This window comes from Chaetodon auriga, chromosome 15 (genome assembly GCF_051107435.1).
Source record: "Chaetodon auriga isolate fChaAug3 chromosome 15, fChaAug3.hap1, whole genome shotgun sequence".
NCBI classification, from domain to species: Eukaryota; Metazoa; Chordata; class Actinopteri; order Chaetodontiformes; family Chaetodontidae; genus Chaetodon; species Chaetodon auriga.
The window spans coordinates 8,729,544-8,741,777 of NC_135088.1; the positions used below are offsets into that span (position 1 = coordinate 8,729,544).

General features: G+C 42.6%; 1 protein-coding gene across 2 annotated transcripts in view; it reads right to left on the reverse strand.

Moving 5' to 3' along the window:
* Positions 1-373: 373 nt before the first annotated feature.
* Positions 374-12,234, reverse strand: part of LOC143332466 (glucocorticoid receptor-like) — a 65,598-nt gene continuing 53,737 nt past the window's right edge. For both annotated transcript variants that reach the window (XM_076749949.1, XM_076749948.1), the window contains 5 exons: positions 10,883-11,155; positions 8,717-8,861; positions 6,337-6,467; positions 2,438-2,595; positions 374-2,288 (listed from right to left, as the gene is read on the reverse strand). In XM_076749949.1, coding sequence (XP_076606064.1) covers positions 2,136-2,288; positions 2,438-2,595; positions 6,337-6,467; positions 8,717-8,861; positions 10,883-11,155 — 860 coding nt within the window. In that variant the 3' untranslated portion in view covers positions 374-2,135. The remainder of the gene's footprint in view (positions 2,289-2,437; positions 2,596-6,336; positions 6,468-8,716; positions 8,862-10,882; positions 11,156-12,234) is intronic.

A 12,234-nucleotide genomic window follows, 5' to 3' on the forward strand; every position in this document is an offset into this window, starting at 1 on the left:
ACATGTTGACGTTAATGTAGATCTGGAAAATTAATTCAGAGACTTCTAAGTTTGACAACTGTGCAGCACTGTACTGCGTTTCTGGTACCTTATCTGGAAAATCCAACCAGTCTAGTACTCCTGTTAGGCTACGACACACTTCAGGAATTCTCTCCATTCCTTTTTGATCTGATTTCTGAGGCAGGAACAGGCGGTCTGACCAGGTAAGTCGCTCCGAGTGGAGCTCCATGAGACCACATTTGAAAATAAAGTTGCATGAAATCACTTACTAAACTACAGGCTCCGTGTGGACGGAGCTGGCAATGAAAGGACGGTTTCGAGCCAGGTTCGCTTGAATCATTACGGCTATTTTCTATCAAACAGACACCTTGGATGTTTTTTTTGTTTTGTTTTTTTTTTTTCTCAAAGGCAATTTAGCTTGAAAAACCTCATTTGTGCAATTGCATCTGGATAAATTGAAAAGGTCTGTAAACAAGTTTGATTCCAATTAACGACTCTGATTATTCCAAGATCTAACCCTAAGTTTACGTCACTCAGTGTGCCCTTAAATACTACAAAACATCAGATATGCCGTGTTTAAATTCCAGTGGCGTCCATTTAGCACAAAGCCTCTCACAAGCTTGTTAAAGAGAGAGTAGGTGGATGTGAATTCAACATTATATTTGTTCATATAATCTGGGGACTTTAGCTTTGAACACAATGTGATGCTGATTGGGCGATACAGTGTATTCATCAAATATACTTCACATGGGAAAAAAAGAGACACATGAAATGTGTTTTGGGGCTTCAACAACCTCTTTTCACACTTTTCCTGTCTTTCCTATGTGATTCTCAAACCTTTTAAGACCCGAAAATGAAGATCTTAATATTTCACACTGCTCGACACATCTGTAATCTGTACCATAGGCTGTCCTCCTCACGTGCGCGTCTGGGGATCAGAACAGAGAGAGCTGCCCACATTAAAAACACCAAAATGGCGGCTTGGAAAGAAAATAGAAATTGCTCGCATGGAAAAACTAAAACAGAAAAAAATATGTGGAAGGATGTCAAGGTTAGATCGTTAAGCGAAAAAAAATAAAACAACCGTTTAGAGAGGATGGCTATGAAGAGCTTTAAAAGCTAAAAGGCACTGTTTTTCCCTTCTCAGATACATCATGTGTAAACATTTTGCTGAGTGAATGTGTGTCTGCGTGTACTTTGTACGTTACTGTGTGTAAGCGTGTGGTCAGAAATGCACGACTGCATAAAATAAATGAAGAATATTCCTCCAGCTGTTTTTGTTTTCTTCCATTGGTCAGGTATAGAACTCTGATTCCTATCGCAGAAAAGATAACCCATTCGCAGCTGAAAATAGTTCGTCCTCAGTGTCCTTGGGTCCAGAAGAAAAAAGAGATTCTCTTGTGACAGAGTATGTTTCTAATTTTTCTGTGTTTGTTTTGGTTTATCCCCTTCAATCGCAGACAGTCCTCGGGAAACCACAACAAGCGAACGCTCACTACATTCTCCGCCCAGTGGAGCTGGGAGGGGCGAACAGAGGCAAGCTGGGCAGGTGAGCGGAGGAACAGTAGGCTTGAACTTCAATAGGCTGCTAATCCGGTGAGTTGGACAGTATATTAGGTGTCAAGTTGTGGGAGGAAAAGGTGTTCCTAGGTGTTGGCTTGTCAGCGGAAACGGCAATAAAACACTAGAGGCAGGAGGGTAAGAGGCAGGCGGCCACCAAAAGAAACCTGAGGACAGGGCCGTGGACGGGATGAGGGGCTGCAAACGACAACGATTAGCCAAAATGCATCCTGCCCACGAGACATTCAGAGCCAACATATTTCCCCTGGAGGACAAACTGTTCCTGTTAAGCCAACAGGAAGGGCTGCAGGCCGGCGGGTGGACGTCCCACCGTAGTTTGGCCGAACCTGGGACCGGATCGGGAGGCGTGAGGCCACGGGTATTGTGCTCCGAGATTAGGCCGAATGGCTGAGGCCTGGAGGGGAGTGGCAGAAAGGGCACGGAAAAACCAAGGGGTCGAATCAATTGGGAGGGGGTGCAAGCAAAGGCTTAGGGCTTCGGGCAGCAAGCTTGGGGCCCTGGAGAGTACGCAGGGCAGGGCAGAATTTAAGGCATTGCTTCACAGCTTAAGGCAGTCATTTCTGATGAAACAGCAGAGGCTTGACGCTCCCGTCTTTGAATTTTGGTATCTGGTTGGTGATGATCTCTGCCAGCATCTCGGGGAATTCCACACTGAGGGTTTTATTCACAAAGGTGTAGAAACAGATCTGGAGAAGACCCTCGACCATCTGGAGGAGAGAGACACCGGCACATGAGTGAGAATCTATTAGATAATAGGCTGCTTTTCAATCTATAGCATGTAGCAAATTCCACACAGAACAACAAGAGGAAAGAACGTAAAGCATGCAGTGTATATCCATGTGTGTGCTCCTCTAACCTCCTGCATTGAGTCCAGTAGTTTAGTTAGCTGGTAGAAGCGCTGCCAGTTCTGACTGGCGTTCTCCTCTCTCTTGACGATGGCTTTTCCCAGCTCCTTGATGTATGTCATCCTGATCTCGTCAAACACCGCCTGGCTCTTCAGGCCATCTTTCGGTACTGCACACAAACATTGAGAGATGTACGCAAGTTAGCCAGCAAGCCAAATAAGAAAAGCATTGTTAAATTTGAATTTTGTACAGCTGAGGCCCCTCGCAGCATCAGTGGACCCCATCAAATGTATTCACTGTCGTTTTATTAGGCAGGCAGTTAATGCAGAAACACCCAGAGTTTTCATGTCAAGAAGGGAGTGAGAGCAGTCTGTTTTTGTCTTTAAAAGAATATAAAAAGCGGGATTGTAACAGTACTGAATCCCTTACAATGGACCCATGTAATTTTCACTGAGACACATTATGTCTGCTCTGCCATCCGAACAGCTGCTGACATGAACAGCTGGCTATGCACATTTTAACATCTGCCTGAAACCGAAAATCCATCCGTTATGTTGTTATTTGTCTTCGTCTGGTCTGGGGTCACAGCAGTATACTGGTTTCGCTGCATGCAAAGGGATGAAAATTTACATTTATCATATCATGTACATTTGCATATCCGTAGTATTGATTTCTAGTGTTGTTAAAAACAAAAAATTGTTCCACGTTTGTGAAATTCTTACAGAGTTTGTTCAACAAAAAAGGATCAACGCAACAATAATAATAATAATACTAATAATTGTGTATTACTGTATACCATCAATGTGAAAATCTCATACTGCTGCAACCCTGGTCTGTTCTTTATCCTGTTCTCTGCTGCAACAAACAGCGCAGGACATTAAAACTTACTGTGTGGGACTCAGACGAAGACACATAGAAGACCCTGAAACATACACAGACACATGCACGCCACTCCTGACCTGCAGGCTGTAGGCGGTGGAAAATATGCAAAACTAAACGTGACATCAGTAGCTTCAGTGCGGTGTGTTTCCCAACTGATGAGCGCTGCATGAGCGTCTAAGAGGAGCAGTAAATGTTTGGATGCACACCTCATAAAAATCATAAACTCAGCATGTACAGTGCATTTTCAAGAACACACACTGAGGATTCGGACTGTGCTTTTCGCTGTTAAAGGCAATAAACCACAAAACGGCTGAAAGACATCAATATGCAGTTGTCATAACGACCGCGTCAACACATCACGGGCTGCTTGTCAGTCTGGTGCCTGGCACTGGGCCCAGGCAAAGCCACAGTAACTGGCCTGGAGATTATGCAAAGCCACAGAGGGCAGGATCGGGGTGAAATACTGTCCGATTTACATAATCAGATAAATGGGAGACACCGCAGTGCAAGTGCTATCTGGCCTCTTCATTATGCATGTTCAGGTTTGGCCGAGAGGTAATTTTTAAAAGAGTGAAAACAGATTGCCTTTCCTCTTCTCCACTTTGGATTATGTAGTATAAAATATCTTTCATTAAAGAAACTTTGAGCGTTCATCAAAAATGGCTGCTGTGACGCATGTGTGTGTTTTTACAATTCCTGAGAGTGAAGTCTGCCTTTTAAACTGAGCAGGTACATTATAGAGTAAATCAAACTGCCCCATAGGTGGCTTTAATTTTCAGGCATGTGCATGAGAAACGATTAAAACAGCTCAAACCGGTTGTGCTGACCTGATAGTATTTCCATCCCTGAGGGGAACAGATGGAAATTGCTCTCAGGTACGAAAATGCAACCGAGGCTCAGTATGGAAATGTCATTTCCTCTGCATAACGAGCAAATCGCCTCTAAAGTGCATCCTTTTCCCTTTAATTCACAGTGAGTGAGGCGGAAGGAAGACTTCTCTCCTCCTCAGCAAAGACAAATTTACATAATAGGGAAAACGTTTGATTCTGTAATACTTTTTTCATGCCGTGTCGTGTTTTTCTGGAGATTTTAAAGGCGATAATTACATGGCTTGACTGGTAGTCTATTATTTTACCTCCTCAGGAAAAAAAGGAGACTGAGAGCTGCCTATTTAGGGCCCCTCCTCTAATGACCTTCACTAATTTATTCACTTTAAAGTAACTCAGCAAATCTCTGTCAGCAAATCAAAATATCTTTCGAATAAATTTAGAATCGGAGAATAAATCTCCGCCGAATCCAATTTTCTGCCAGCAAAATTGAAATGATCAAAGTTGCGGTAAAAAGGTTTTGTTGTAATGAGGTTTTTCATTATGCAGGCAATTTGTGATTGCGGTGATTACAAACCAAGCCAAGCTGCAGTTCATCCTCCGAGATAAGAAACAGAAAGTTACACTCGTTTAACTCTTATTTGACATCGCTGTGCATTTAACTTTGGAAGCAAATCTGTGGTTTGAAGTCAAGACAGCAACTGTTGCTGTTAACAGGGAGGGAAAAAAATGACCGGCCTGCAGAGATTAAGTACTTGTGGGACACTTGAAGATCTTTTCAACTGAGACAGTGACCGCAGAAGATGGACAGACTGTACTGTTACAGAAAACAGTTTTCAGGGAAGCTAAGCAAACTGGATGGAGTCCCCATCTGACATGCTTGCAGTGTTACAGATCATCAGACTGTGATGAAATGAAGTGTTGTTATCCACCTTTTCAGCAAAATGCCCCGAGATGACAGCCAGAAAGCAGACAGCGGATGAGTGAGAAAGTGTGCTGCAGTGTGGTGGTCTGTGGAGTTTGATTCTGTATTGATGCGTCTGCCTCTTATCAAAAGAAATGTCTCCTTGCACGGTTGTTCAATTTTAGTGCAACAAAGGAAGAGTCTTGAAAGAAACTGCACATTTTGACAGCTTAAACATGGGGATGAAAAGACACCATCAAACCAAACAATAGACTCTTGACTTAATGCGAGACGAGTGCTTGAAACATTCAAAGGTGCCCTCTGTAATCCTGATGTAAACAAAAGGAAAGCCTCACTGAAGTTAGCGCTGTAATTGACTGACGCTAAAATAATCGCTCAAAACGTGTCGACAAAACAAGACGACGGTCGTTTACGGGGGTTTTTCAGCGGATCGGTTTGAAGTCTTCTCAGGAGGAATAATCAGACAGCCGCAGCGAGGTGTTAAAAGAAGAGCTGCGGGCTCTGTTTCTTACTGTGAGAACCGGCGCACCTCCAACACGTCATTAAGGTGCTGTAAACAGATACAACACTGATAGTATTTATGACAGAGTAGGCGCTCAAGGCATGCTGATCATTCGCTGCAATCAGTGGTGATTTTGAACAAAATTATGAGGCCTGTCGTAGCAAAACGCATTTCCCAAATAAACCAGGCTTTTTCTTACAAAGCTAAACTACTCCCGACAGTTCAAATGTGTGGCCTTGTGCACGGTCTTCAAGAGGAACCAGCACTTTTTTCTGTCGCGTCACATACTAACACTTTCAAGAAAATGCAGACTTTGAAGCCATCTATACACCTGCCAACGCCCCACGTTCCCTGGTTTTCAGATACTCAGTGCCTCATAGATCAAGTGAAGCAACCCAATCACACTTTCACTCATTCATCCACATGCAGCCCTTCTCTCCAATCTGCCTGCAGGAGCCATTAGGTGATACTGAAATGTCTGCAAATGGCGCACAGAGCCAAACATATTCAGTCATCCATTCTCATCAATTCTGCTGCTAGGAATTAGTATTTACATTGCAGTTTGTCCCCGTTCCACTCAATACGCTACCCTGCTGTGATAAATTGAGCTTACCTCACACCGCAATGAAAAGGACAAAATCAGTGTTCGGTGTAACACAGTTGATACATAATGGAGAAGATATTTTGAGCTCTGCTTTAATCCCAGAGTAATTGCACTTCCTGAGGTCTGAAAAACACTGCTGTGATTGTTCAGACAGAAATGTGTCCCATTACCTGTGCTGAGCAGTAGCAGGACCTTCATGCACAGGTACTCATCATAGGACACCTGCAGTCTGACGAACTCATTACAGATCTTCAGCATCTGCTCGCACTGGTCGGTCATGAAGGGCAACTTCATACGGTCTCTGAGAGGAGGGAGAGGGAAAGGGTAGAGAGGAGGGAAGAGAGACATACAGATCAGACTTCATCGCTCATCTTGGTGTTCAGTTCTCAGTAAACACACCCAGCAGGGAGGCAGCGCTACAACGGTGCGGGAGAAAACCAGGCTGTGAAACCCGTCCTGATGGGCGGTTGTGTCCAGATGGTAAGCCTAGATTTGCAAAACTCTTGCAAGATTTGTTCACGTCGTTCCTTTCTTCTTCACAACAATCAGGATTTTCTATTCTGTAATGTAGATTTAAGGTTACCGTGCCTTAAAACAAACAGCCAAGTGGCCTACAATGGCATGATATGTCACTTTAGGACTTTCTATTTATCTGTTATCAAGGAGGTAGAATGAGAAAGTTCTTTTTTTTTTTCGTTTGGCAGCCATACAGGCTACTATTGCTTATGTTTGTCTTAATGTCAAGCATGTGTTTAGTGATTAGAGTCCATATAAACAGTGATCTAATGTAATTCAGATGCAGACATTACCACAATACAGCAACAATATTTACCAGGTGATCTGTTAACTTGATCTTTAGTCATATGTACCCTGCAACCCGACCCCTAACCCGAAGCCATCGTTAACATTACATTAAGTGTCATCAAGTTTGCACAAAATGAGACCCTCAATCATGTTTGCAATGAGATACTAAAACAAGGACACAAAAAACAGTGAAACATCTTACATATGGCTGCTACTTGTCGCTCTTTAAAACCTTCGTCTCAAGTGCTACTGTGCTGAATCAAGAGCGCATTAGCGAGAGTTACCATCTACATAACACCAGCATGGATTTTCACACATCAGCTCCGTTAACATACACCTCACACTACTTATCTATTGTTAAAATCAATACAGCACATTCTCCAGATACAGTATGCGGCCTTGGGTTGAGAGCTGTTTGTTCGTTCTGACTGACTGCAGGGCGACTGGCGATGACTTCTTCACCTTTCACATCTATTTTTACACCTCTCTGAGTCTGCGTGTTCATTGGGAGCGACTCCTCACAGCTCAGGCCTCTCCCTCTACAACTTTTTCCAACGATCAGGGGTCCTGCCATTCACTGCAAGGAGGAAAACATTTACACTGTGGCCAAAAAAACACGGCCCTTCAAACAAGGACTGTACCCACCAAGTATTTAACAAACCAAAGGAGTCAAGGTATGTGTCGATATGTTTGAAATGCTTGGTCAGACTTGTTCTTTAACCAGTTTTGCTGATTTTTTGCTTGGTTTTATTCAGGCTTTTGTGGGAGATCCTGTTTATGTTCCTCAAAGTGCAGATATCAGGAGCATTGAAATGACAACCATCCCTACATGGTAGCTGTAGTTATTGAATAGTAATTAAATAAAAAGAATTTCCTTGAGCTAAATGTTTCGGTGATCAAATGAAACGATCCAGCACAAACATGCTACATGCCAGCTTTTTTTCAGAAACACTACAGAGGCTAGCAAGGAGAGGGAGCCAGACTTCAGGCCTCCATCAGCAGTAACGGCTAAAATAAAAAGTCCTAGGGTGGGAAACAACCAGCGAAAGCCCACTAAGGCCTGAGGAGGTTTGACAGATTAAAATGACGGTTAATTGATGAAATGGGTGAGATAAACTCTGACCTTTAAAAGCTTGAAACTCTGCTACAGGAACAGACAAGCTCACGGGAGACGAGCCTCTGCTCTATCCTGTTTCCTCTGGGGACTACAGAGACCGCGGTAAGCACAGAGACTTCGAAGCACAATCAATTTCAATTCTTTAAGTAATGTGGCTGCGTAATTAACAGACTGCAGTCGCATCGGCCGTCTCTCTGCGGCGTCAAGGGAGTGCAGACGGTTATTTATCGCGCGGTTCAGTTTGTAATGGATGTAGCTGACTCTCGTCTGTCTGTGTGAGGAATGCGGTTTATTGATTATGCTTTGTTGTGTGGTTTTCTACTAAAAATTTATATCTAAATAAATCACTGCTAATACTCTTATGATCATTAAGGCTTTCACTACTGCAACAGAGAAGCTTTTACCTCAGCATGTAGGTACTCGTGTAGAGTTGCTTGAGCTGGGTGATATTTTGCTAAAAGGAAAATTTAATCATGTGCAATTTTTGTTTTGGTAATATTGTGAATCTTTTTGACACTTGTGATTGGCTTCATTTTTCAGGCCTGGAGTTTGCAGCTTGGAGGAAACAGGTAGTCACACTAGCTGCAGGAAATGCCTGCATTTATATATAGAAGAGCAGTGGTACGCACTTGTTGATGACCAGATCAGGGGCGAAGCAGAGCATGCTACCGTTACACTGCTCGTACGACCTCCAACCAAGGCTGAAGGACATGAGGAAGAGCCAGGAGCACTGCAGCAACGTCATCTGGTCATCCAGGTGCAGGTTACGGAAGCCTAGGAAAGTCAGATAAAGGGTGTTAGAAAGACAGACAAAGGCAGACAGACAGAGGGGCACAAACACATAATTACACAAATTACATGCTAATTGTATGATGTTAAAAAAAGGGAATATTACATTTGAGCGTTAAGTTGTTCTTCGAACACTTGATCAACAGAGCAGTAATTATTCTACAATTATGTCCGCGTGTTTTTCAAAACCACCGCAGCTTGGAAAATAATGATTTACTAGGATGATTGTGTATGTCGCTGCCGGTGATACAATTTACCATTGGGCTCGTATTATTAAAAAGCACAGCGAAGAGATAGAAAAACATTGAACAAAAGAAAAAGTAATTGCTCAGTACATCATTAAAACACAATTACGAAGCCGGCACACAAGACCAAGTAGATCTAGTTAAGCCAATGTTCAAATTGGGATTGAACTGCAGCTCAGTCATTTCCACACTGTCAAGCCTAGAAAAGTGGACCTGCTCATGAAAAGTCCTTTCACATTACATTTCTTTTAAACCATGGCTTTGTTATGCAAGAGCTTTTCCTCACTATAACCTTGGCAGGCTGCCAGCTGTGAACAATGCACACACAACAAGATTGGAGCCAGATTTCTCCCTCATCATACTGTCACACACAGGGAGATGACAGCAAAACATAAAAAAGCTTTCACGTCGAGGTTTCGTCCAGAGGTTTCCTCTGGGAAGTCGGATCTTAAATCTTTGATGTGACCAATAGCTACAATTACAGTGAGAAGAGAAAGTCTCAGAGCAAATACTTGAAGAGATTATCAAGTCATGTGCCTGCTCTCTCATGATTAGAAACTAGCATGGGTGGTTAAAATTCCAAACTCTTTGTGTTTCCATTTTTGCTCTTGTGGAAATGAAACTGAGCAGCCTTCAAACCCAGCAATTATCTTCTTTCTTTATGTTTATAATATGAATGTAGGTTATTTTGGACAACAGTAAAATGTAAGTATATCCCTTTATGAATTGAATCCCAAAGCGCCAGCGGCATAAAAACTGCAGCTACTCTCCGATGATGTTGACTTGCTCCTATTTTGAGACCCTCTGCTGAGAATTCACATCTTTAATGCGCAGACATGGTAGTTATGCGATGCTGTTAGACGAAATAATCCAGAGATTGAATCAATAATCTTTTTTTTTTCTCAAATAAGTCAAGATGACAGTGACAATAATTGCAGTGATTTGAACTGAAGGGGAAATTTCCACTCACTGTAGGAACATTTGCTTTACAGAGATAATGATTTTAGCGGCTTGTAGCAACATCATCTTTATGCACATTCAAAAAGACATTAACCTTGGTCATGACCTGATCAAAATCAAACTACTTTGGAGAGGCCGGGCTTCTGAAGTGAATTGTTCTTTCATAAGCCATCATTACTCTCTTCTTCCGTCGGTAATTACAGATTCAGCCATTACGGAGGTCACACTTTTTATTACATGGTTGCTGAATATCTGTTTGTCTGACAAGAGGAGACATTTGAGGAAAGAAAAAAACAACTGTCTTTTTGTGCAGTTTGAAGACCAGAGACTTCCACAATGGCCACCACTGCACCAATTAAGATAACTATCTGGCTACTAGCCTAAATAACTCACTTCAGCTCCACAATGACTCCTTCATGGCTTCTCAGTAACTGTCTGACTGCACTTAAATCAGACTCGAGTAATATCTGAACACCTGTTGTAATGACTAGAGGGAACACCAACATTATGAATTATGGTAAGCTGTGTCTTCTGTATTTTGCAAGTTAACCTGCAGCTACTAGTGCTCTTAATTTTTACTAATATTAGCGATGCAGACAAGCAGATGTTTGGCGTTTAGTGAAAGCTTTGAAAATAATGTAGCTTCCCTGAAAAGCTGCTAACTTCATTTTCTATCAATGACTTGGCCCTCTTCACCACGCATTAGTCTCAATTACAAGCTGGAGACACTGCCAGCGACGTTGCTTGAGCAGTGTTATGGATCCAAAGCAAACCAACGCGTGGTGCGGAGCTTGCTGTTACCTGGCAGTGACTTGGCCCACTTGACTGCAGAGATGACCTGCTGTCCGCCCAGCCTGTTGAGAGTGGTCATCAGCCGAGAGGACGTGTCGGGCAGCGTGCTGTCGTAGCCCGAGTAGATGATCTCCGGTTCGATGGCCTTGAGCACAGACAGCATGGTGGGCACGAGTTGGGGCATGCACCTGGGGATGACTGGAACAGGCATGTTGCTGATAGGCTCCGATGATCCGGGAGGCCGCTGCACTTTCATCTTGATCAGCTTCTTGTTTTTCCTCGCTGGAGGAGGAGTGCAGAAGGAGGAGAAAACAGGGAAGAGGTGAGCAGTCGTTATTTGACTTTGAGAACGGATGGATGTTCGACCCAGCAGGCCACCAGAAGTCAAGACCAAAGCACATCTAAACAATTTCCCCTCAGGGATCAATTAAGTATTTCTGATTCTGATTCTGATCTAACATTTCTATGGCTGCAACTAATTCTTTTTTCATTACTATGTCTTTTCTTGATTTAACTATTAATCATTCGGTCCATAAAATGTTGGAACAGAGTGAAAAAAAGGCCCATCGGAGAATCCTTGAGCCCAGTGTAACGTCTTCAAATGTTTCGTCTGTCACAGCATCATAAAAGCAAAGGACTCCTTCACTGCAGCTGCTATCACTTTTGTCTGTCCATTAACATGTTGATTAATTGACCAGTCCTTTCAGGTCCAAACATCACCAAAAAAGATATGAAAATCTTAATAGAAACATCGCTAATAGAAAAATCCATCGCCTGTCTGAACAACACATCATTGTGTCTTAAAATCAAGAATCGTCAGCTGAACTTGACAAAAGAGATAAACATATATGTGGATGTGAGAGCAGCCAGATACATGAACAGATACAAGCCAGTCGCAACCTCACAGCTTCACTGTGTTAGCACATTTAATAATTAAACCTATGCAGCTGAAATGCATTGCATGAGCTGAACTATGCATTCTCCACTCTGTAACAGATTTATTTTGGAAACAAACAAGTGACTGAAACAACTGTTGAATGCGTGAATCGAGAATAAAAATGATCAGAAACGATCTGCCTCTGATGAATCTGAAGCCTTGTGTAACAAGCTGGAGGAAGACCAGCCTGCTGGTTTGTACCCACTAATGAGCCACAAAGTCTGGACATCACTGAGATAAAAACCTTTCCATTTCTCTCTCTCAACATTTTCTTTTTTAAACATTCATATATATATATTTTTTTTTTAGTTTCTCTCCAGAACATCAACAAGGACGGCAAATTGCGGCAAAAAAATGCAGATAGTCTGGACGTCGTTTTGACATTTTCTGTCGCTAAATGGGCAAAACATGTCAGGGGTTGAGA